This window comes from Vipera berus, assembly GCF_964194415.1.
Source record: "Vipera berus genome assembly, chromosome: 8".
Classification (NCBI taxonomy): domain Eukaryota; kingdom Metazoa; phylum Chordata; class Lepidosauria; order Squamata; family Viperidae; genus Vipera; species Vipera berus.
In genome coordinates, this window is record NC_138211.1 from 23420069 (window position 1) to 23447340 (window position 27272).

General features: G+C 43.2%; 1 protein-coding gene across 1 annotated transcript in view; it reads right to left on the reverse strand.

Moving 5' to 3' along the window:
* VAMP8 (vesicle associated membrane protein 8) overlaps nt 1–13300 on the reverse strand; it is a 53953-nt gene extending 40653 nt beyond the window's left edge. The window contains exon 1 of the mRNA XM_081334118.1: nt 12799–13300. Within this exon, the coding sequence (XP_081190244.1) occupies nt 12799–12810 (12 nt within the window). The 5' untranslated portion in view covers nt 12811–13300. The remainder of the gene's footprint in view (nt 1–12798) is intronic.
* Between the last annotated feature and the right edge of the window lie 13972 nt (nt 13301–27272).

The window sequence follows — 27272 nt, forward strand, 5'->3', positions numbered from 1 at the left end:
TCACTAGTGCGACCAATGTCGTCTCCGTGCTGTACCCGGGCCTGAAACCCGATTGGTACGGGTCTAGATAACCCACTTCATCCAGAACCAGAGGGAGCTGATGCGCCACCACGCTCTCAACAACCTTCTCAAGAAAGCGAAGGTTGGAGACAGGACGAAAGTTGTTTAACACAGCTGGGTCCAAGGCAGGCTTCTTGAGGAGAGGTCTCACCACCACCTCCTTCAAGACGGCGGGAAAACTACCCTCACTCAAAGATGCATATATAACCGCCTGGAACCAGCCTCGTGTCCCCTCCGAGCTGCATAAACCAGCCAGGAAGGGCACGGGTCCAATAAACACGTGGTGGAGCTCAGCCTCCCCATAATCCTGTCCACTTCCCCCGGAGTCACAGGATCGAACTCCTCCCAGATAATGTTGACAAGATCACCCACGTCAGACTCTGCCCAGTCGGAGTCCAAACCGGTCCGAATCCGAGCGATTTTGTCCGACAGATGTTGGCTAAACTCCTCGGCACGACCCTGCAAGGGTTCCTCCCTCACCTCCTGATTAAGGAGGGAGCGCGTCACCCTAAACAGGGTGGCCGGGCGGTTATCTGCGGATGCGATGAGGGTAGCAAAGTGATTAGACCTCGCCACCCTCATCGCAGCAAGATAAGACCTAATATAGGTTCTTAGTCGCAATCGGTCGGATTCAGACTGGCTGGATCTCCAACAGCTCTCTAGGCCCCGTCTCTGACGCTTCATCTCCCGGAGCTCCGCTGAAAACCATGGAGCCTGCTGGGATCTGCACCGGGTCAGGGGCCGCAAGGGTACAACTCGGTCAAGTGCCTCCGTGGCTGCCCTTTCCCAGGCTTCCACTAAGGCACAGGTCTGCAACCCGGGGCTCCGGAGCCGCATGCGCCTCTTTCAGCCGTCTCCTGCGGCTCCCAGTCCTCTGCCATGTGCAGTCCAAAAAAAAAAGTGGGACTAAAAAAGTTCAACCAATCAATTCAAATATGCAGGGTAGGTGCATATCTCGCCTTGGCTCCACTCTTCAGTCAAACCCTGTTCTGCGCATGCGCGCATGTACGCACATGCACATACATTTTTTGCGGCTCCCAGTTTTTCCTTTTGTGAGGGAACCGGTTCTGAGTGGCTCTTTCACTGTTTCAGGTTGCTGACCCCTGCACTAAGGCATCAACCGAGCTGTGAGCAAAGGAGGCAGGTGGGGACCCCAGCGCTGCCTGGAACTTCTCAGGGTCCATTAAGCGCCTGGGGCGGAACCATCTCGATGGTTCAACAACCCCACGACGGGGGGTGGCAAAACGGAAGACCAGCCGCAGGAGATGATGATCGGTCCATGACAGGGGCATAACAATTGGAGAATCCCCACCAAGATCATCTAACCACCGTCCAGATAGAAAAACCAAATCGAGCGTGTGGCCCCCCCACATGAGTCGGTCCATGAATTACTTGCATCAGGTCCATGGCCGTCATGGAAGCCATGAACTCCCGAGCAAACTCAGATGATCCTCCCAGGGATGGTAGATTGAAGTCACCCAAAACCATAAGTTTGGGGAACTCAATCACCAGCCCCGAGAGGATATCGAGAAGCTCAGGCAGGGCTGCCACTGCACGACTAGGCGAAAGGTACACCAGCAGCAAGCCCAACTGCGCCCTAGGACCACATCTCAGGAGGAGGGACTTACACCCAACTATCTGGGGAACGGTGGCCTCCCGCGGACACAAGGTCTCTGTTCTGAACCAGCCAACTACCGGCCTTGTAATAAGGCAAACCCCTGTTCAAGCAGTAGAGACTGGAGAGCGTCTGAGGCTGCAAAGCGTCTGCCAAGTTTAATTCACAAGCAAAACAACAGAACAAGAAACACAGGAACTTGAATCCTCAAGCGGAAGGGTTGCTTTCAGCAACCAGCCCCTCCCCAAACACTCCTTTTATTTAGAGTTCAGGGCGTGGTCTCCCTGTGCCTCCTCCCGAGGAGTCCCACAGCCTTTCTTTGTTTGTTCCTGCTCGACTGCCTCCTGCGTCGGGCGTCCTTGAACAGGGCCAGCTGTGGGTCATCATCCTCCGCACTATCGGGCTCACGCAGCTGAGAAGTGGGCCCCGGCTGGGAGCTCTGCCAAGCCTGCAAGCCATCATCAGCCGGTTCGTCTTCCACACCCTCCTCCTCCCCCTCATCTGAGTCATCCGATACATCCGAGCCGGCTGCCGGGCCCACAGGCTGGCCCTGAGTCACAACAGTCTCCCTCATAACTACCGCCACTCCCCTGCCCCTACCCTGAGCCCGAGGCCGGTGCAGCACCCAGAAACCTGGTGGGCAAAGATCAACCAGAGGGATACCACCCTCTGGGCCCAACCAGGTCTCCGTGATGTAAGCCAGGTCCGCATGCTCACCCTCAACCAGATCCCGGATGAGAGGAGCCTTATTAACAACGGACCTGGCATTCAAGTACACCAGCCAGAGCTCAGGTGGCTGCACATCCTCGCTCCTGGAACCTCGGGGCGAAAGCAGAGGGTCGGAGTGCCTCACCACTTGTAAATAGCGGAGACACACTCCCGGATGTCGATACGGCCCTCTGTTCGTGCACCTGCTGCCATTCCCTAACGTCGTGGGAACAGGTAATCCCACGACCCGCTCCAGAGCTCTGGAGGCAACCAACCCCAGCTCCCCCCCACGTGATCAATCCCGAACCTGGCCTGAACATGGATGGATTCCCCCCCGTTTCCAACCAACCTCCCTAGCCCCACAAAAAATTTAACTAAATAGGTGACCAGGGGCCTCTTATTAAATTTGTACCGGAGGCCCCTGTCCCTGCCCAACCATCTCTCGGGGTCCCAACAATCGGGCCTTTCATCAAGATGAGAAGTGGAGAGGCGGGTCGTACCCAGGAGGGGGGGCACCCCTGAGGGCGAACAAGTCCGTGCTAGTATAGCAAAGGCGAGTCATGATTCAAATAAAATTAAGGGAAATTAAAATAAGAGATCAGGATTATAGACTGAGAGCGTTTGCGGATGACCTGGTTATTACAGTAAGTCAACGGACTTACTCAGTTGTAGAATTGATGGAGATAATAATGTTATATGGGAAAGTTTCTGGATTTAAGATAAATACACAAAAAACTAAAATATTGTCTAAAAATATGACTATAGAACAAAAGGTTGTTTTAGAAGAGTTAACGGGATTTGAAATAGTTAAAAAGACTAAATATTGGGGGGTTTATCTGTCAGCTTCAAATGTGAAGTTATACAAGAATAATTATGAACTGTTATGGGTAAAAACACAAAAAGAGCTAGATAGTTGGAAAAAACTACAATTATGTTTATTGGGAAGAATTGCAGCAGTGAAAATGAATGTGTTGCCAAAATTTTTATTTTTGTTTCAAATGATACCTGTACTTAAAAAGGATTTAAATTTGGAGGAATGGCAAAAAGGTATTAATAAATTTGTTTGGGCAGGGAAAAAGCCACAAGTTAAATTTAAGATAATGCAAGACACGCGTGAAAGAGGTGGTCTTAAAATGCCTAATCTTAAATTATATTATGAGGCTGCTGCTTTATCATTGATAAATGATTGGTTTAATCTAACACAAGGGAGATTATTAAATCTTGAGGATTATGATTTGTTATTTGGTTGGCATGCATATTTATTGTATGATAAGAAGGTGGATAATGTGTTTAAGATTCATATATTAAGGTATGCTCTGTTGCGAGTATGGAAAAAATATAGACATAAGTTAAATTATAAGATATCAATTTGGACAATACCTAAACATGCAATAGAAAATATAAACGTTGGATTTAAACATGATGAGACTACATATAAGGAAATTTTAAGGATAGAAAGGAATGTATGGCAATTAAAGCCATATAATATTTTAAAAGAAGAAAAGATTGTACAAACTTGGTTCCAGTATGGGCAGTTACAGGCTAGATCAGGGGTCAGCAACCTGAAACAGTGAAAGAGCCACTCGGAACCGGTTCCCTCACAAAAGGAAAAACTGGGAGCCGCAAAAAAATGTGTGCACATGCGCGTACATGCGCACATGTGCAGAACAGGGTTTGACTGAAGAGTGGAGCCAAGGTGAGATATGCACCTACCCTGCATATTTGAATTGATTGGTTGAACTTTTTTAGTCCCACTTTTTTTTTTGGACTGCACATGGCAGAGGACTGGGAGCCGCAGGAGACGGCTGAAAGAGCTGCATGCGGCTCCGGAGCCGCGGGTTGCAGACCTGTGGGCTAGATGGAAAGAGGATCAGAAAGTTGGTTTTTCGATAACTGATGAAAATTTGGTAAAACAAATTAGAGATCAAGGTCAAGCACATATAAGAAGGATATATAATGCATTGATAGAAATTGACTCAGAAACGGAACTTGTTAAAGATTGTATGATAAAGTGGGCTCAGAACTTTCAGGAGGTTATAACCAGGGCTTTTTTTCTCATAGAATGCTCAGAACGGAGTTCCGGCACCTTTTTTGGATGGAACCTTGTATGGTAGGCAAGGTGGGTTGTATGACATGTGTGAGTTCCGGCACCTTTTTCTTTTACAAAAAAAGCACTGGTTATAACAATGGATACTTGGGAAAAGATTTGGGTTAGAAACGTAAAATTTACACAGGCCCAAAATTTAAGAGAGAATTTTTATAAAATGTTTTATAGGTGGCATTTAGATCCTACAAAACTAGCAAGTATGTATCCGAACTGTCAGCCCAAATGTTGGAGGTGTGGTTGTGAGGATGCAACGTATTTTCATATATGGTGGACTTGTAAAAAAGTCAAAGCTTTTTGGATTAAAATTTGGTGGAATATGCAAAAGATATTTAAGAAAAAGATAAGGTTTTCTCCGCAGTTGTTTTTGTTGGGTATTATTACAGACTTTACTGTTATAGACACTAAATTGATGTTGAATCTAATCACGGCAGCAAGACTTTTAGTAGCGCAATATTGGAAGAAGGAGGAACTGCCGACTATAGAAGAGTGGACTTTGAAAGTTTCTAACTTGGCGGAAATGGCAAAGATTTCAGCATATTTGAAAGAACAATTGCAACAGAGATATATTGTGGAATGGAGAAGATGGATTGAATATATTCAGAATAAATATGGGACTAAAAAGTTTCCTTTAGCATTTGAATAAGTAGTGGTTTTATATGATGTATTATTAGTTATTTGTTATTTGTTAGTAATATAATTATGACTATGGAGAGTTAAAGTGTGATAGAATTTAATGTTTTATTTTTGTTGTTAGCATATTTTAGCTTATGTTTGTAAGTCTATACCCTGTATTCAGCTCTGGGAAGTCGGGGAGGGGGGAGGGGAGGGTTGGGGAGAGGGGAGGGGGAGGTTTTTTTATTTAAAAAATGTATTGTAAAACTTTTCAATAAAAAAAAGAAAGCTATGTGGCAAGCCGCTCCATCTGCGCAGCAGCAAAGTGGAGACAAGGGAAAATGCCAGGATTATTACAAGTGGTGGCCAGCCCTTCAGCACCCTGGAGAGAGATCTCTATGGATTTTATAGTAGAATTGCAAGAAAGTGCAGGAAACACCATCATTTGGGTTGTGATAGACAGACCTATTCTCCAAACAGGTCCACTTCATACCCTGCCAGAAGATTCCCACTGCTAAAGCCTTAGCCAGATTATTTGTATTACATATATATTGGCTGCATGGGGCCCCACAACGCATTATATCTGACAGGGGGTCCGGTTCACCTCAGAGTTCTGGACAGCTTTTCTGGTACTTGATACCAATCAAGAACTGTCATCTAGTCATCATTTGCAAACGAATGGTGGGACAGAACGTTCAAACTCAGTATTAGAATAATACCTGAGATGCTTCATAAATTACCAACAAGACAACTGGACTGACCTGTTGCCTTTCACAGAAGTCACTTACAACAATGCAGTGCATTCAGTATCAGCTACACCACCATTCCAAGGGGCAATAGGACAAAGTTTCAACCTGATGCCTGAGTTATCATCCCCTCTTTGAAAGAGTGAATTAAACAACTGCAAAACACCTGGTCTGTGGTTAGAAAAGCTATAGATGAAGTGAGGGAAGCTTATAAAATTCAGGCAGATAAGAAATGAATGGCGCCTAAACCATTCAAAATAGGGGAGAGCGGCTGATTGGAGTTTGTCGGTTCAGAGCAAGTTGGGTAAAGAGAGAGGGTGAGTGAGAAAGTGGAGTTTTCTGTGTTCCTTTTTTCCTTTTGCTTCATTGTGAGCAAGCCGGGCAGAGAGAGATAGAGAGCAGTTGATAGGAGTTTGCCTGTTCAGAGTAAGCCGCATGAAGAGAGAGGGTGAGTTAGAAAGTGGAGTTTTCTGTGTCCTTTTTTCTGTTTGCTTCATTGTGAGCAAACTGGGGAGAGAGAGAGAGAGGGGGGAGGTTTATTTCTTTTCCTTTGTTGGAGTAAGTTAACCAGAGGGAAGAGTTTGACTGGGTTGAATGTATTTCTTTTTAGTAGGGAAAGGTTAGAGAGAGGAAAGGAGGGACATAGAGAGGCTCCTGTAGGATTAGCTGGAGGAGGTAAAAAGGGGACAGAGAAGGGAGGATTACATGGAGTGAGGGCAGAGAGAGAGGAGGAGAGTGGAGAAGGGAGATCCCTGTGAGTTCCAGAAAGAGATTGACTACCATCATCCATGTAAGTTGCTGTGACCAGGGACTGATCATCATCGTTCCATGCAAGCTGCTGTTACCAGGGACTGGCTACCATCATCATATACAAGTTGCTGTCATCAGGGACTGACTACTATCGTCCCCTGTAACCTCTTACTACCTAAGATTGACCATTATTATTCCACATGAGTTACCGTCGAGAGAGATCGACTATCACCGGCCCATGTGCGTGGCTGCCAATTGTGACTGAGCATTGCTGCTGTCAGGTCCCACTTCAAACCCACATCTTAAGAAAGCAGAACTCTTGGAAACAATTTCTTCCAAACAGGAACTTTTGTTAAAAGCAGGTGATAGCAGGCATAATAGACAGGCTGAATTTCCCGCACAGTGCAGTAGATTATAGTATCCCCAAGCAAGACCCCACCCCATAGATTGACTGCCTGATGTGGGATGGCCAATCCCCAAGTGTTAAGTCCGTTGTGGGAACCAGGGAGATAACATCGGCCCATCTCCAGCTCACGCAGCGAGGTCAGCGGCTTCTTCACACCTTCCTCCAAGAGCATAGACATAAACCAGGCACTGAGTTTACATTCCTTATTTCCTCCTTTGTTCTTAACTGACAGTTTAAAAGATAGAGTTCAGAGAGAGAGATAAAGCAGGAAACAAGTTGTTACATTTCAGCAGACCCAATAAACAAAATAAAGGATTATATTGTAGCGAATATTCCCCCTTGGGAATATGGTAGAACCCAGGGAAAGGTGGGATTTATTCTTAGATCAGAGAGGAAAGATAGAAATAAAATAAAATAAAATAGGTTCTGACATCCGCACTACTTGCCCCTGTCAACCAGAGGTGCCAAATTGAGAGACCCTTTGGGCTGGCAGCCAGGCCAAGAGGAGGCCAGGAGGGCCCAGACTTCAGTGGTCCCTACGGGGGTGGTGCTAAAGAGGAAAAAGTATATCTCTCAACCAAATTTTTAAAATCCCTGTAGCCATCTAAAAAGCTAGGACCAAAATTCATAGGACCCTTCCCCATAAAAAGCATAATTAACCCAGTAACAGTGGAATTGGAAGTCCCAAAACCATTGAGACAGGTCCAGCCTGTATTTCACTGCAGCCCGCTTAAACAGGAACTAACCTGCCCTTTAAGGCCAGCAGAAGCTCCTCCCCCCACAACCCATTATGGTGAAAGGGGAGCAACATTTTGAAAATTAGACTCCAGGAAACATCATGGGTCAACCCAATATTTGGTGGCATGGAAAAACCTCCCACCATCACAAAATGAGTGAGTGCATAAAAAGCATGTCAGGGCTCCCCAACTGCTAAAAATGTTCTGGGCCTATTACCCAGATAAGCCTAACATCGTTATTTCAACTCTCTCCCTCTTTTTCTATCTACAGGTGGACCTCTCATTTTTCTAGGGGAAGGGGCATGTCAGAACCCTTAATGATTAATCATGCATATTCTCTGGGCTTAAGTTATTCAGGTTCTGCCATTCTCCTATTGGGGGGGAAGGAGGTGGCCGAGGGCTTGTAGTGCACGTAGACCATTTCCTCTATCTGCCTTGATGTATCCTCTATGGGGTGTGAAAGGAATGCCTTGGGGCCATCAGCGAGCAGGGAGGAACTGGAGAAGACCTAACAACCTTGAGAGAGGCACCTTATGAGTTGCTTTCCCACAGCTCGATGTCACCTGTGGATTGGCCTGTTTGAACCGACTGGATGGACAGTTGGGGTGGGGTTATTGTTTCGCGGGTTTAACATTGATTTGGGCAGGAAGCTCTCAGATCCTGCCTACTTTCCTGCTTTCTGTACCTGCCAATAAAAGTTCTTTTTGAAATGATGCCAGTTTCAAGAGTTCTGCTTTCTTGTTAGAGAAATGGAGGCAGGTCCTTACACTAGGTGCAGTTTCCAAAGACTTGTAAAAATTGCTGACACACTAAATGGTCAAAAATTCTAAAACACAAACCTATACTTTCCTTGTACAGTGCAGTATGAGCTCTTTTAAGAAGCAGTCAACAAGAACAAGGTCAGCGTCCACATTAGATCCAATATACCTTTGCCTGCTTTGAATACTGATCAGAAAGCATTTGCTAAACATCTTTTCCACAATAAAAACAATGACAAATGGTGTACAATTTGAGTCTCTTGATCTTAATGGCTTGCTTTCTGCCTCTTTGAAATAATGCTAGACTCTCCCCTTTTATTTGGTGTAATAAGCCAGACCGATACAAATAGAGAGCCCAAAGCACTGAACACCTCAGCCACATCCTCAGGCATCCATGACCAAAACTCAGCCAGCACCGCTAGACCAAAGAACCATAAAAGGTAAGGATTGGAAGAGGGCTTGAAAGTCCCTTGCTCAGTGCAAGCATCTTCTACTGCAGCATCCCTGACACGGCATCCCATCTCTATTTGAATACCTCCAGCAGAGGAGAGTCCATCCCATCTCAAGGCAGATTATTCTATTTGAATGCTCTCATCATTAGGATTTTCTCCTGATGCCCAACATTTACTTCATGAATTAAAGTTAGTGTTTCTCATCCTGTCTCTTACAACAGTTCTGAACTATCTTCTACAGGATGCTTCTTTAGATATTTGAGACCTGATCATTTTGCTTGCCTTTCCAGGGGGCTGGACTAGAAGACCTCCAAGGTCTCTTCCAGCTCTGTTCTGTTCTATTCTGTTCTGTTCCTTACCTCCAGTTCTAAAGGTGGCATTGTAACATTAGCATGTTTATTTTCATTTTCATTCCAGTTCCCAATCATCCCTAGCGTGGAATCTACCTTTCTCAGAGCTGTGCAGGTTTTTTATTTCAATATGCACCACTCTACCTTTTCTTAAATGGTATCTACCACTTGGCTTACCATTCACCAGTTTAATGAGATCCCACTGGTGCTGCAGTAATATTCACTGTTCACACTGTACCAAGTATAAGAGATATTTAATAAAGCACAACAATAATTTGTATTATCATACATCATTCTATGGAGAATTATGGACATTGTCAAAGAGGCAGAAAAATACTTCGGAAGAGCTGAATAAATATTACAATTCCTAAACATAGTGTAAATGATACAGCTTCTGAACATGTCCAAAATTTCCACACAGATGTTTTCAAGCTAATTCTCAAAATCAGGTCCTTAAAACAAGATGAAAAAAACCTGAAATCAACTGTCAAACTTACTCTTTCCTTTGTCCCAATTTCAAATAGATACACTAGACTTATTTCCTGTATTACAACTGGAAGCAGTTCTTACTCTACCGCCACAAACAGCTTTCTTTATGCAACAATTCTCATCTTTTTTCATAAAATCTTTCATGTTCAGCCTGCTGTCCAGAAAGAGACCAGAGCAGAACAATATCTCATGCAGAGACCCATAGTTTCCTAAAATCAAGTAGGCAGAGAAGGTGGGGTAGGGAAGGGGCCCTACTCTCTGGTGTGGCCGCAGCTGCAATAGACAGTCATGCCCCTGCATTGCACAGACCAGGCCCCAATCTGGCTCTCCTGTCTTTGCCTTAGTTCCTTTCAGGTTCCCAAACTTTTGCAAAGTGAGGGACAAAGCCAGGTCTTCCAGGCTGGGGGCCAGATGGATTCCAGGAGGGTCTCATTCCAAAGGGAAGGCACTGCGACAGATAAGGGTGGCTTCCTGGGTCACAATAGATGACAGTGTTAAACTGAAGAGGCTCAGCATGTACCCAACAGTTAGAAACAATAACATTTTGTGTTTCTTTTTAATATATAATTTTTATTAGAATTTTACTTAAAATAGAAAAATATAATACAAAGTAAACTTAAAGAAGAAAAGGGTAGAAAAAGAAAAAAGTAAGAATATAATAAAGAGAGAAGAAATAAACAAAGAAGTGACTTCCAACCTTCATTACAATTATCTCTTCATTCCCATATCCCATTTCTTATCTATAAACAAATCCATAAAACATCATCTTTTCAATCCTGGTATCAGCAGAAATCCATAAAGGGTACTCAGAAGTAACATATCTTGTTTTAAGCTTGATCAGACAAACCAATTTTATATTCCTTTCTTTTACCTCTAACAATCGTAATCTTTAGTTCATTGAAATATTGTTGCAGGATTTGATTTCTCTCCATTTCTTCTGTGTCCCATCACATAAAGTTCTTCAAGGTTCTTGAATTTTCCTTTTAAAATTTAAAACCCCAGGCAATTTCTTTTGCAGATTCAGTGAATCACTGGATTTTTTTTTCTAAGCCATTCTCTTAGCCTATCAATTGTAAACCCACTTTTGATATTTGTTAACTAAACTTTGTTCTATATCTGGAATTTCTTCAATAATATCTTATGGACATAGCCTAGCCATAGAAGCAGACATTGTTATTGATATTGTAGCTACTGTTTTCTGATTCCATTCTTCAAAACTCACCTTCTGTATTTTCACTGTTAAAACATTTTGCATTTTTATAGGCTTGTAAATCTTTCCTCTATCTAAAAACTTTAGTTCCCTGTGATGTCCAGTTTTTCAAATTATGAAATTCTGTATTTTTATGGCTTGTAAATAATGCATATAAATTTAATATAAATAATTAGATGCATGCATACATACACATATATAAAACCGGAATCTATTTCCCATGCAAAGTTTTTTTTTCTTTTTAATTTATTTCAAAATAGTTTTATAAAGGTTTCAATATTCCAACTTTATCTGGATTTTTAGTCTGTTTAAAGCTTTCTAGGATCAACATTTTATTTAGCTTTTTGATGTTTATTTTAGATTCTTTAAATGTTTAAGCTTATTGTTAAACTTTTCTTTCATTCAGGATTGAAGGCAGACTCACTCAGGATTTTCAAACCTGTCTTTCTGAAGTTCTCTAATAGATTAACAGTAGTTAATGAGCGATTTCTGAAAGGGATTAGAAAGTGAGATTTGTAAACCGAGTGTGCTTTAACATAATGGTCCCCAACTTTGCAGCTTGGTGACCCTGTTGGGGGGGGAGAGGGGAACCGGAAATCGATTGAAGGATCTAATTTGGGGTTCAGCTTTTAAACTGTATTGTAACTCTTGACGGTCATCAAGTTTATATGGGGTTGAATGGCATATTCTAGAATATCTATTGGAAATATGAAGATCTAGTTAAGACAGTGAGCGCTGCTTCTATTTTCTTAACCAAGTCATGCAAGATACTCAATAAGTTCTGTATCCAGACTTCTAACCTAGAGAGTTAATTTCAAATTCCTGTTTTGAATGTAGCCCAGAATTGTGAGGGGGGAGAGGTTCTGAAGCCCATCTTGAAACTGAGGTGGTTATTAAATGGAGTATCTCTGATAGCTTTTTCAGAACCAGTCATGCCGTGTCTAAGGTCAGAACATGGAAGACAAAGAGGTTTTCTCCAGGTTGCAGCTGCAATGATACCAGTCTTCTGGTATGAAAAGTATGGCAGGAATCTCCCAGGACCAACAGAATAACTCCCTGCAGCCAGCAGCAGGACAAGCAATACAGGCAGAACCAGAACAACCCCATCACAATGGGTCTACACTGGAGCCCTTACTGAATGGAATATAAGCTAAGCAGGTGAGGGGAGAAAAATCCTCTGGAAGATAAAGCAGTTCTGCATTTCTCCCAAATTTAATGGAATGACTGCTTCTATATAAAACAGATCCTGGGGTCAATGCCACTATAAACCAGACCAAGAGGTCAATTCATACGATCGTAGAATCATTGGGCTGGAAGAGACCTGGAGGTCCTTTAGTCCAACTTGTGAATTAAGGTGCTCAAGGCAGGAATCTCTTACACCACCCCAGTCAAATGGTCGTCCAGTCCATTTTTGAAAAACTCCAGTGATGGACCACCCACAAACCTAGGTGGCGCGAGCAGAGCGCGAAGACGGAGCTTCTTTCCGGAAGCCATCCTGACGCGAAGCACGCAGCCCTCCGATTCCTCCACCTAGGCCTCCACCTGGCCGGCCCCGCCCTTCTCGTCCCTGCCCCTGGCCGGCTCGAGGCGGCCTTCCGTGCGCCCCGGAGCGCCCGGCTGGAAAGCGCCCGGCTTCCGCGCTCCCGGTCAGCGGGCCCCGACACCCCCAAGCCGGCGGTGACCCCCCCATCGCGTCGGGCCTAATGGCGACGCGGCCCCCCCACCCCCACCCCGGGGGCAGGTGCGATCGCCGGCAGCCCGACCGGGCAGCGCCCTTCCCCCCCGCCCCTCCGAGAACGGGGCTTACCATGGTCGTGGCGTCCCGTTCAAGCCTCGAGAGTCGTAGGCCACTTCCCGATACTCGGCGGTGCCCCCGGACGTCCTACTTCCTCCTCCGGCCGCCCCGTCACCTCCTCGCAGGTAGCCTTGGGCGGATCCAACCGCGGTTCCGCCCTCCCCGGGCGAGAGAGGGCCCGTGTGCCCGGGTCCCATGGACCGAGACCGCAAATGGGCCGAGCAGAAGCGAACGGGAGCGGCTGCGCTCCTCCGCCCCGGCTTCCGGCAAACGCCTCCCTTCGCGGGCTGGACTAGAAGACCCCCAAGGTCCCTTCCAGCTCTGTTCTATTCTTATCTGACTCCCGGGAAGGATCCCGCGGGATCCAAGCCGCCTGGACAGCGAGGGGATCCCCGCACTCAGGCTTCCCGGGAAGGAAAGGTGGAGCAAGCAAAGTCTGTGCCACAGCGCCAGGGCCCTCACCTCAGGACAATTGCAGATTTTTAAAAAATAATTTAACGTTTAATGCTGTAGTTCATCCTGATTTGACTTGGCATAGAGTGCTGAGTGTGGTTGCCATAGTGATGACAGCCCACTTTGAAGTGTGAAATCTGAAATGGACTTACATCTACATGGAGGGAAGCAAGCAGTGCGGTACCTGAAGGTTCTGCCTAAGGCAGATGGTCTTAAGGTTCAAATAGCTTGAAAAAAGTGACTGGAAAAGGATGGGGGACGGCGGCTTTTCAGTTCTGATGGTGCTTGCCTGGTTTAAGTATGGCTATCACACCAGCCTTCCTCCATGTGTTGGATATCTGAATAGTGTTTAAGCATGTTATCAGTGCTTTTTTTCTAAAAAAAAAAAGGTGCCAGAACCCAAAGGTGCTGTCACTGGGAGCGATGCCGGTGTCTTGCTAGGGTGTCGCCACCCATCCTTTGCACCCCCGTGTTGGAATAACCATGATCTCTGTTCCTATACATGTAGCTGGCTAGTACTTTTCTGGCTAGTACTTTTCTACCATGGAAAGTCTTCAGTGAACCATGTGCAAGGAAGTAAGCCATAAACCCAGAGAGGCCATTTGGCTACAGCCAGATAAGGTCAGTGAACCATGTGCAAGGAAGTAAGCCATAAACCCAGAAAACAAAGGAACCTAGGAGAGGCCATTTGGCTGCAGCCAGATAGGGGCATGGTCACAGTATTCCTCCACACCATTGGCTATTCAATTTAAGGTAAATTCTGACGCCTCCTACAAATGATTGGTCATTACTATATTTGAATCTACCTCTAACACCTATGTCCTTTTAGGATAGTTCAGAAGAACACATGTGTAACCATGATTGGTCTATTTGAATAACAATAAAATGTGATTGGTTGCTTTTGCTATAAATAAACAAGGTCCACTGCTCCTCGTGGTTCAGTGTCCAGCATCCAGTGTGCATCCCAGGAGCAGCGGGGCCCTTTCCCCGAGAGATCTCTGTGTCTTTCTTTCATGGGCGCTAACCCTGGGCAGGAGCAGCCTCTGCCCAGCTTCACCAGCAGCATCCCAGCAACAGCAGCTTCCCTGCATCCCTGCAAATGGTGACCCCGACGTGATTCTGTGGAATACGTCTTCAGCCATCCATACTCATTCGCCCGACGGTGGCCGCGACTCATCCTCGTCCGTTGCTAGACGCAGGAATTTTCGTGAGTATGGGTGGAAAATTCTCTCAACAGCAGACAGTGTATCTGCAGGAGTTGAGGGAATTAATTGATAATGGCAGGAAATTGGCTGCTTTTAAAACAGGCAACGTGTGGGAACAATGCCCAAAATATCCTGAAAAGGGATCACTCAAATTGGCTACATGGACCAAATTAAAAATCTTAAACTTGTGGAGGATCATAATGGAATGTTTAACTCTCCACTATGCATGTTTTAACCAGGTAGGAGGGACCGGCGAAACATTGGCCTTCTCCGTGCCGCCCCCACCCTATGAAAAATCAGAAAAACTTCCTCCTCCCTCTGCTCCCGACCAAGAGGAAAAAACCTCTGAGTTTGTTGCCATCACTATCCCTAAACCCACTCCTTCCCCCTTCCCTCCTCCTCCTTCCTCAGATCTCCCTCCGGAGAAGCTTCCTCCTACCTCTTCTCTTTGCCCTGCTGTGCCTGTCTCTCCCTCTGACAAAGAGGAAAAAGCCTCTGAGCTTGTTGCCATTACCATTTCTAAACCTCCTCCCTTCCCCCCTCCTCCTTCTTCAAATCTCCCTCCTCCACCTCCCAGCCCCACTCAAGGGGCACCTTTTGTTCACTCTATGCTTGCAGCTCATGCCTCCGAGATATTAGATCCAGAGGATTTAGAAGCTTGTGCTGCCTATCCTGTCACTTTTGTACAACCTGTTTATACTCCTCTGACTCCAAAAACTATTGATTACCTTGGCACTCATATGACCATCGCTGATTATCGCGTGCTGTTTGGCCACGCCTCTTCTGGTTCCCAGCAGGGAATCTAGAGGGGGGGCAGTCAGCCAGCCCGACAACAAAGGCTGACATTTCTTTTCCTCTTAATGCTTCTAACCCCTCTGAACTTTTCACTGATTCTCTTTTTCATTAAGCCTTTTCAGTTTCTCCTGCTCCCCCTCCTTATGAGGATTCAGCCGGGAGAAACTCAGCAGGGCACCTCAGAAAATACAAGGCAAATAGACAATGAATATGCCCGAAATGAACTCCTGTTAAAATTGGCTTATGTGGGGCTTGGGGCGAGCTGTTCTCAGTAAAGTCCAGGGGCGCGCCTGTTGATTTCAACTGCCTGGAGTTTTCTGGGATCTAGCTTCCCATTGCAGGCTCCCAGCCAAACTAAATTGACAATTCTGGTCTACCAAATCAAAGAATAGGAAAGTAGTTGTTGTTGTAAACCTAAAGAAAAGAAAAATCAAAGAAATAAAATCAAGTTTTTCTTCTATCTTTTTCTTTTAATCTAGCTCTTTGGATTATTGTTTTGGCCTAAAACCCCAAATTGATATGTGTGTTTTGTTCTGTTGTTTTATATGTGTGTTTTGTTCTGTTTTAAATAAATGTTGTTTTAATAGTATCTGTGTACATATGTCTGTCTGTGTTGTTCTGTGTTATTTCCAAGACTTGGAAGAGGGTCAAAATCCTCTCTGATAACACCAAACAAAAAGGCCTTATTTAACAATGAATGGTTTGTCTGGAGAAAGTATGAAATGAAATTTTTGTATGTGAAATTGTTTATGCAAGCAGTCAGAATGGAAGTGAATGAGTTAATTTGCTGATATGTACATGTGAGTGTGTTAGCCCTCTAAATTGCAGATTTTATTGTTGTAAAAGCCATGGATGATGTGTGAGAGTAAATGCATGTAAGGAGAGCAAACTATTTTTTTTAGTGGTGAGATTTTTGTAAAGTTTCTTTTACCCCCCCCCCCCAACCCCGCTCTGTTACTTTAAGAGTGAGAAAGGGAGAGACAGCCAGAAGAGGGGGGGTGGCTGGTCCTTTTAACCATTTTTTTTTCTCTGCTTAGAATTCCAGTCTGAGAAAGGGGGGTGGATGTGAAACTTGATGCCCACTCTTGCAGTTTCAGCTTGCAATTTTTTTTTACTCGTAAGAGGAGAGATTAATTGTTGGACAAGTTTTTGGAAATTTTTGAGTTTTTAGTTAAACATCACCCAAAAGTAATTACTCTGATCTTTTTGTGGAGTTGTTTTTTGTTTTTGTTTTTGTTTTGTTTTTGATGTTTTTGTGTCTGTGTGCAGGACACATTGATAGAAGGTGATATCTGGGAGAATTTCCCTCCTTTAATCAGCACTAGCCTAAACAATTTTGCAGATCAGGCTGCCTCCGGACCCTCGGCCTGTTCCTTGCAACCCCTCACCCCCTGGGAAAGTCATTCATATTTCCATCAAAATTCCAAAGCTTTGCAGAAGCAGTTTGGCATCACCGCTGCAGAAGCAATTGCAATTCGCCAGCAGTGCCCTACATGCAGCAAACAAGCAACTGCAATCCCTATGGGTGTTAATCCAAGGGGATTGGAGCCTTGCCAAATTTGGCAAATGGATGTCACACAATATGCACCATTTGCCCCATGGAAGTATTTGCATGTTTCAATTGACACCTTCTCAGGATTCATCATGGCCACCCCCCAAAGGGGTGAAGCCACTAAACATGTAATTAATCATTGTATTCGGACCTTTGCAGTGCTGGGATGTCCAAAAGAACTCAAAACAGACAATGGCCCTGCCTACAGCAGTCAAGCCATGGCAGAATTTTGTCATCATTGGCAAATAACACACAAATTTGGAATTCCATATAATAGCCAAGGCCAAGCCTTGGTGGAAAGGGCTAACCAAACCTTGAAACATGCATTAGATCGTTATAAAAATCAGAACGGGGGAAAACGAAGCCCCAACCTCCCAGCATTGCAAGAAACTCTTAACCTTTGCCTCTACACTCTGAACTTTTCAAACTTGACTGGCCATCCCTTAACCACAGCCGCAGAGCGGCATTTTTCATCTCTAGTTGCAGATCAGCCTAAACCCAAAGTGTGGTATCGCCAACTTCCAGAGCTAACTTGGAAAGGCCCTGCAGACCTTCTCACTTGGGGAAGAGGCTACGCAGCTGTTCAACTGCCAGACAAAGTGCTGTGGATCCCAGGTCGCCACGTTTGTCCATATCATGCCTCCACAAACACAACTGCAGGACCCATTAAAGATGACAGCATGGTTTGTGACTTTTTTCAGCTTTGTTCTCACACCACTGACTGATGCCACTAAAACATAATTCCATCTGAAAGCTTACCCCAGACGTCAACTCCACTTCACCAGCTATCCCATCCCGTTCTTTACAATGACTCACACCTTTGACATTGCTTCCAGTCAAAAATGACTCTTTTCACACTGTTTTTGCCCATCGCATGGACCCAGAAGGAACAACCTGTTGTTAACAACGAGTCTACCATCATCATCTATGTGAACTCTGTAGCTCATGTTCCTGTCCAAACTTGAAATGGTTTCAACTTTCAGGAATTATTTGGCTCCTGGTTTCCCAAACTACCTGGTTTACAAGCTATTGTAACTTTTATTGGTATGATTGTATTAGGATGTATCATTTTACCTTGTGTCTTGCCTATCTTTATCAAAGTATTACTAACAGTATCCTATCAAAAGTATTACTAACAGTATCCTATCTTTATCAAAAGTATTACTAACACTATTTCTTTGATAGCTGAACAGAGAGCTGTTAAACAAATTAATTCTTTATGGTACAGTAAGTATCAATCCCTTCCCCAGGAGGATTCAGAAGAGCCTAATGCTCAATTTGAACTAGAGACTCCTTTGTCTCCTAAAAGAGGAAAATAAAAATGCCTTTTGGGCTCGCTTGCCTCTTGACTCTCCCGAAGGTGCGTCTCTAAAGAACCCATCCCTCCTCAACTTTGAGGCGGAACATACAGATTCTGCATTTAAAACAAAAACGGAGGAGATGTTGGAATAACCATGATCTCTGTTCCTATACATGTAGCTGGCTAGTACTTTTCTGGCTAGTACTTTTCTACCATGGAAAGTCTTCAGTGAACCATGTGCAAGGAAGTAAGCCATAAACCCAGAGAGGCCATTTGGCTACAGCCAGATAAGGTCAGTGAACCATGTGCAAGGAAGTAAGCCATAAACCCAGAAAACAAAGGAACCTAGGAGAGGCCATTTGGCTGCAGCCAGATAGGGGCATGGTCACAGTATTCCTCCACACCATTGGCTATTCAATTTAAGGTAAATTCTGACGCCTCCTACAAATGATTGGTCATTACTATATTTGAATCTACCTCTAACACCTATGTCCTTTTAGGATAGTTCAGAAGAACACATGTGTAACCATGATTGGTCTATTTGAATAACAATAAAATGTGATTGGTTGCTTTTGCTATAAATAAACAAGGTCCACTGCTCCTCGTGGTTCAGTGTCCAGCATCCAGTGTGCATCCCAGGAGCAGCGGGGCCCTTTCCCCGAGAGATCTCTGTGTCTTTCTTTCATGGGCGCTAACCCTGGGCAGGAGCAGCCTCTGCCCAGCTTCACCAGCAGCATCCCAGCAACAGCAGCTTCCCTGCATCCCTGCACCCCCGCCCCTGCGGCTTGGAGCCACATGCCGTGGGGATTCCCCTCCTTGCAGTTGCCATGTCCCGTGCTGAGCCCCCACCCGGAGCTGCTCCGAAACCCGACCCAGAGCTGTGTTCCTCGTGGCAGTGGTTTCCTGCGCCAAACAGCCTCTTTCCAACCACATCCAGAAAAATTTGTAACAAACATTGGAATTCTCAAGGCCATGTTTGGTATTTCCCAGCAATCTGTTACTGGAAGGAAAAAGCAATCCCTGCTGCGTTACTGATCCCAGAGAAGCATTTGCATGTATGCAGGTATCCTTAGGGTGCCATAGTTAAGGATGAGAAATATTGGTTGCAAAGTTGGCATTTCTGGATGTAATACAGATATTTTGGACTTATTTTTGTTTCTTTGCATGTTTGATATTTTTAAAAAGGCATATGCTACTGACTACACTTATACACATATGTAACATCTTTTGCTAGGATACATGACCACTGCTTGTCCAGAATATGAAAAGTGAAAGATTGTCACTAAACAAAATTTTAATGTACAGATAATACCACCAGAAATTATTTTAGCCTTTTTAATAAATGTTGTTATTTATGTTAAGCTCACCATGGAAAACATCATATATTGTTATGTGTATACTAGGTTAATTATTTAAAGACTGAAGTGCAACATGACTAGATTCTAAATAATCTATTTTTCAAAACACACAACAGTCCAAACAGTAAAAGTAAAGTCCAAATTAAGAATATTTCATAAGAAAAATGGAGTGGTTGTTTATGTTAAAAGTGCTTTAACAGCAGACTTAATTGAAGCAGATAAGCATGGAAGATACGTTATGATAGAGCTGCTGCTAGAAGGTAAAAAGACGCTTTTAGTTGGATTATATGCTCCTAATCAACAACAAGCTGACTTTTTTAGTTTACTTCATACAAAGCTTACCCAGTTGGATTATAAATCTTTTATTTTTATGGGGGACTGGAATGGTGTTTTGGATGTACAGATGGACAAGGCTGGAGCTTTTAAGCGCGTCCCAAGTCATGCTAGACTGCCTAAATCCTTTTTTGAAATGAAGGATGACCTGGAACTGCGAGATATTTGGCGCGAGAGACATTTGCAGGAAAAGGATTATACTTTTTTTCTGACAGACATCAATCTTTTTCTAGGATCGATTTTATTTTGTTGACTAATGATTTTTTTTTAAGGACTAAGAAGGTGAAGATTTGTGCAAGAACTATTTCTGATCACAGCCCAGTCTGGCTAGAGATTGGTAAGGAGAATAGAGATAGGCGCTCGTGGCGCGTAAATGAGAATTTGTTTAGAAATCAGAGAAATGTGGAAGAATGCAAACAGCGGATGAAGGATTTTTTTGAAATGAATATGAATAAGGGTACCTCTATGGACATGGTTTGGGATGCTAGTAAGGCCTATATGAGAGGGGTGTTGATATATATGAATAATAAACACAGATGTGCTGTGGAAGCTAGGAGGAAAGAACTGGAGAATGAAATAAAGGAAAAAGAAAAGGCTTTGATTTTGAATTCAGAGGATGTGAAGATTAAGGAGGCTATTAAACTGTTAAGAGGACAATTTGATAAATTAATGGCTGACCAAGTGGCAACCAATTTGCGGTTTGCCAGGCATAATACCTTTTGCAACGCCAACAAACCAGGTAGATGGTTAGCTTATAGATTGAGGAAAAAGCAAAGGGCTTCTAATATAGACAAAATTGAGCATAAAGGAAGGGTTGTGTTTCAACAGGACCTTATCAAGGATGCTTTTGTGGATTTTTATTCTAAATTATATGCTAAGGAGAAGATTAATGAAAAAGACATTGATATATATCTGGAGAATGCTAGCATCCCGGTTCTTACGCAAGTACAAAAAGAGGGGATTAATCAATTAATTACAGAAGAAGAAATTTTTACAGCAATTAAGGAATTGAAGATGGATAAAGCACCAGGTACGGATGGTTTGTCTGCGGCTTATTATAAAAATTTACAATTAGAGATGATGAAACCGTTAAAGGAACTGTTCCAGACAATCCAGAGGGGGGGAAAGGTGCCACCGTCTTGGAGAACAGCTTTTATTTCCTTGATTCCGAAGGAAGACCAAGATGCTACTCAAGTTAAAAATTATAGACCGATATCGCTTTTAAATACAGATTACAAGATATTTGCTAAGGTGTTGGCTAATAGACTGATGAGGGTTCTGCAACAGGTGATTCATGGGGACCAAACGGGGTTTATTAGTGGTAGGCAAATGAAAAATAATGTGAGGCATATAGTTGATGTGTTAGAGTTTTTGGAAAGGAACAACCAGATCCCTGCGGCGCTAATCTTTCTAGATGCTGAAAAAGCTTTTGATCAATTGAATTGGCAATTTTTGATGAAAGTTTTAGACAAAATGGATTTTGGGGAAAATTTTTTACAACCGATTAGGGCACTATATCAAAAACAAACTGCCCGAATTATAGTTAATAATAGTTTGACAGAAGTATGTAATATTGAGAAGGGCACAAGGCAAGGGTGTCTGTTATCGCCCTTGTTATTTGTGTTAACATTAGAGATATTATTGGTTAAAATACGGAATTCGGAAAAAATTAAGGGTATACAAATTAGAGATCAGGATTATAGATTGAGAGCATTCGCAGATGATCTGGTTGTTACAGTGACCCAGCCAGAGAACTCTGTTGTGGACCTGATGGAGATAATAACACAATACGGGAAGGTTTCTGGATTTAAAGTTAATATACAGAAAACCAAAATTCTGGCCAAAAATATGACAGTTTTGCAAAAGGCTCTCTTAGAAGGATTAACTGGATTTGAGATTGTTAAAAGGGTTAAATATTTGGGGGTGCTTTTGTCGCCCTCTAATACAAAGTTATATAAAAATAATTATGAAAAACTATGGGGGAATATTCAAAAAGAATTGGAGAGTTGGGAAAAATTGCAATTGTCCTTGTTGGGACGGATCGCAGCAGTGAAAATGAACATCCTGCCTAAATTTCTATTTTTATTTCAAATGATACCGATTCTTAAGAAAGATTCTAATTTGGAGGAATGGCAGCGAGGTATCAATAAATTTGTTTGGGCAGGGAAAAGGCCACGAGTTAAACTTAAGATTATGCAGGATACTCGTGAGAGAGGTGGTCTTAAAATGCCTAATCTTAAACTATACTATGAAGCTGCTGCATTAGTAGGAATAAGTGATTGGATTAATTTGACACAAGAGAGATTATTAAATCTTGAGGGCCACGATTTGTTGTTTGGCTGGCATGCATATTTGTTGTATGACAAGAAGGTAGACAATGTGTTTAGAGTGCATATTCTAAGACAGGCATTGCTGAGAGTTTGGAAGAAGTACAGACATAAGCTAGACTGTAAGATACCATTGTGGGCAATTCCAAAACACGCAATAGAAAATATACATGCTGGTTTCAAACATGATGTGACTACGTACAAGGAGATTCTAAACTTGGAAAGAAATGTCTGGTGTTTGAAACCATATAGTCTCTTGCGAGATGAGAAGATTGTTCAGAATTGGTTTCAATATACTCAGCTACGGGCCAGGTGGAAAGAAGATCAGAAAAATGGTTTTACAATGACTGATGAAAATCTGATAAAGCAAATCAGAAATCAGGGTCCAGCACATATTAAACGGATATATCTTGCATTGATAGAGATTGACTCAGAAACAGAACTTGTTAAGGATTGTATGATAAAATGGGCCCAAAATATTCAAGAAGTTATTACAATGGACACGTGGGAAAAGATTTGGGTGAGGAATGTAAAATTTACACAAGCTCAAAATCTAAGAGAGAACTTTTATAAAATGTTTTATAGATGGCATTTAGATCCTAAAAAGCTTGCAAGCATGTATCCGAATTATCAACCAAAATGTTGGAGGTGTGGTGATGAAGATGCAACATATTTTCATGTATGGTGGACTTGTAAAAAGGTTAAGGCCTTCTGGATAAAAATTTGGTGGCATATGCAGAAGATTTTCAAGCAAAGGATAAAGTTTTGTCCGCAACTCTTCTTGTTGGGAATAATTACAAAGGCTACGGTTGTGGACACTAAGCTGATGTTGAATTTAATCACGGCAGCAAGACTTTTAATAGGTCAGTATTGGAAGAAAGAGGAATTGCCGACTATAGAAGAATGGACTTTAAAGGTTTCCGACCTGGCAGAGATGGCAAAGATTTCGGCTTACTTGAAAGATCACTCGCAAGAACGTTATATTATGAAATGGAGAAAATGGGTTGAGTACATCCAGAACAAATATAGGGTTAAGAAGTTTCATGTAGCATTTGAATAAGTCTTCCTTCGCTTTTTCTTTCTTTCTTTCCTTTTTTCCTTTCTTTTTTCTTTTCTATATATATTTAATATCATTAAGATTTGTATTATCCTGTATAAGCTAGAGAGTGATGGATTTTAGAGTTTATGGTTGTTAGTATATGGTTGTTTATGATTGTTTTTCTTTTCTATACCTTGTATTTAGCTCTGGGAAGTCGGGGGGGGGAGGGGGGGAGGGGTAGGGAGGGAGGGAGAGGGGAGGGGGAGGGGGGACTGTTAAAGATAAACTGTATGTTAAAACTTTTCAATAAAAAAAAAAGAATATTTCATTCTTAAGAATTGTTTAATTTAAAGTGGTTTAGTTGTAATAGATGGTTATAGATTCAAAATAGTTTTCAAGAGTGTACAAAAGATACTATTTTTTTCTAGCATCAGCTAAATTAGACATATTACATTGAGAAAAATGTTTCTCATTTCTTTCCTGTTACCTTTATTGACCCCTTCATGGATTACTGCCTTGTCATGGCAAAGGGGCTTGTGTAATTCAATGAAGCTATGAGCTATGCCGTGCAGGGCCACCCAACACAGAAACGTCATAGCAGAGAGTTCTGACAAAACGTGATCCACTCGAGAAGGAAATGGCAACCCACTCCAATATCTTTGCCATGAAAACCCTATGGACAGTACCAAAAGGCAAAACGATATGACGCTGGAAGATGAGCCCCTCAGGTCGGAAGGCATCCAATATGCTACTGGGGAAGAGCAGAGGGCTAGTACTAGTAGCGCCAGAAAGAATGAAGCGACTGGGCCAAAGCCAAAAGGATGCTCAGCAGTGGATGTGTCTGGTGGTGAAAGGAAAGTCTGATGCTGTAAAGATTTTTTCTCCATAGGAACCTGGAATGTAAGATCCATGAATCAAGGAAAGCTGGACGTGGTCAAAAAAGAGATGACAAGACTGAACATCGACATCTTAGATATCAGCGAACTAAAATGGACAGGAATGGGTGAATTTAATTCAGATGACCATCAGGTATACTACTGCGGGCAAGAATCCCTCAGAAGAAATGGAGTAGCTGTCATAGTCAATAAAAGAGTAGGAAAAGCAATACTGGGATACAATCCCCAAAATGACAGAATGATCTCAGTTCGAATCCAAGGCAAACCATTCAATATCACAATAGTCCAAGTCTATGCCCCAACCACCGGTGCTGAAGAGGATGAAATTGACCGGTTCTATGAAGCCCTACAGCACCTTATAGAACTAACACCAAAAAATGATGTCCTTATCATCATGGGGGATTGGAATGCTAAAGTAGGAAGCCAAAAGATAAGCGGAATAACAGGCAAGTTTGGCCTTGGAGTACAAAATGAAGCAGGGCACAGGCTGATAGAATTTTATCAAGAGAATACGATGGTCATAGCAGACGGTCAACACAGAAATCAGATTGACTATGTGCTCTGCAGCCAAAGATGGAGAAGCTCTATACAGTCAGTAAAAACAAGACCAGGAGCTGACTGTGGCTCAGACCATGAGCTTCTCGTTGCAAAGTTTAGGCTTAAACTGAAGAAAGTAGGGAAAGGCACAAAGCCACTCAGGTATGAATTAAATCATATCCCTGTTGAATATACAGTAGAGGTGACAAATAGATTTAAGGAATTAGATCTGATAGACAGAGTGCCTGAAGAACTATGGACAGAGGTTCGCAACATTGTACAACAGGTAGCAACCAAAACCATCCCAAAGAAAAAGAAATGCAAGAAAGCAAAATGGCTGTCTAAGGAAGCTTTGCAAATAGCTGAGGAAAGGAGGGAAGTGAAAGGCAAGAGAGAGAGAGAGAAAGATACGCCCAATTGAATGCAGAATTCCAGGGAATAGCTAGAAGAGATAAGAATGCCTTCTTAAATGAACAGTGCAAAGAAATAGAAGAAAACAATAGAATAGGGAGGACCAGAGATCTTTTCAAGAAAATTGGAGAGATGAAGGGAACGTTTAATGCAAAAATGTGCATGATAAAGGACCAAAATGGCAGGGACCTAACAGAGGCAGAAGAGATTAAGAAGAGGTGGCAAAATTACACAGAAGAACTATACAAAAATGAGCTTAACGTCCCTGACAATCACAATGAGGTGGTCACTGACCTTGAGCCAGACATCCTAGAATGTGAAGTGCATTCACCATCATAGCCCCATCTAGGTAGGCATAAGTGTACTGATCCAAGTGAGCCCACATCTGGTTCAGGAAGAAGTTCAGTCTCTCGGGATCTCCATCGAAAGCGGGCCTGATGGGAGGTGGCTCAAATCTTGGTGGGGCTGCTCATGCCAGCTGCTGGGTTTGGGCGACCTGCTGGTCCTGGGGTCGTGGTCGAGCCACCCTCTGGACTTCTCTTGGTGAGGCTCTTGGACTGGCATCCTGAGGCTGTGGCAACAGGCTTGGCTGTGGCCCAAGGCTCAGTATCGCAGCTGGCAGGGGGATGGGTGAAGCAGCACGGGCTCCAGCAGCTAGGCTTGAACTCTGGCGAGGGGGAGGAAGAAATGGATAGCTTTTGGCATCTTTCCCCCCACCTCGGCCCCTGGGCAACAGGGATTATATCTTTTACCTCCAGCCGGCCAAACCTTTCCTTCAGCTGTTCAAGCAAGGGGCTGTGGACTGCTGACTGAAATCTCCAGAGTCATCCCATCCCATCGAGCCCTTTTCTTTCTTTCCATCCGCAGACGAAGAACCCTGGGACAGCAGCAATAAAAGCTCCTCTCCAGCAGTTACAGAAGTGCTCCTAGGCTGAGGGGCAGCCTCAGCTTGGAAGAGGTCACCTAAGGCTGTAGCTCCTTCCTGCAGTACCAGCTTCCCAGGTTGGATCAACCTGGTTTTCGGCTGAGCCCCTGCCAGTGACTCCTCCTTGGTGGCTAGCCTGTGCTCCTACAGCCTGAGTTCTGTTGCCGCTAGCAACGATTTCAACTTTCTCCTCCATCTCGAGTTTTTACCAGGTCCTTACCAGTCTCCCAAAAGTGAATGGGTAGGGAGTCGGGGCCCAGCACCATGAGAAATGAGGTTTTATGAGTCTTGGTTTAATGTCATGGTTCCGACAAAGACAAATAAAGCAGAACTCCAAGGTATGCAAATTCCTCAAAGAATATGTTTATTCTTAGAATGTATTGGCACTTCAAAAGTGAAACCAAGACTAAAGACATACATAACAATTCCCCCCCCCCAACAACAACTTTATTGATTACCCCTTGGGCCATATCAAAGTGCAAAGTTCCAGCAACCAAAACTTGATAAAATACAATTTAAAATGGAATTTGATAAAATACAATTTAAAATGGAATTAAAATAAAATACAATTTAAGATGAAATAGTAATAAAATACAATCTAAAATGAAATTGTAATAATGTACAATAATTTAAGATATGGATAAAATATGATAACATTATATTTCGGAGTCGCCCTTGCAATCTACCCCAATCAGTCCCACATATGCAGATCTTAACCGGATCATTTTGTTTAAATACTGTGTTACGTTAAATGTTATTTTCAAGTTCTGACCGGACATAAGGTAAGTTATTTTGATATGGGGATCCCAATGGGTCATTCGTTTGGTATATAGACCAAGATACCTGTCTCTCACCCTCTTATACAGACAACAGTCAAATAGGATGTGAGCCAGGTCCTCTACCTCTGCCGCTCTGCAAATGCAGAGACGCTCATTGTACGGTATAGCATGAAATCTCCCATATCTGACCATTGAGTCAAGCTGTTCGAATCTCGCTCTCGTAAATATCTTCCTAAGATGTTTTGGGAGTTGTAACTTCAAATAACTGTCCACTTGAAAAGTACGTTTGTATTTACTCAGCCATTTCAAGTTACCCACCTTACCAAGGATAGCTATATCAGTTTGTGCTTCTATATCCTTAATTCTTTGGGCAACTCTTTTTTTAGATTGTTCTCCTGTTACGCAAGAGACAGGAAGGCCACAGCCTCTTACAAAATTTGTTAGTTTGGTGATCCAGAAGATTTGTGATTGTAGTTTTATTTGCTCTAGTAGGCATAATTTGGGGAGTCTATCAGTCTCCATTTCATTAACTTTGCACCAGTAGTTATAAGCTCTAATTTTAGATAA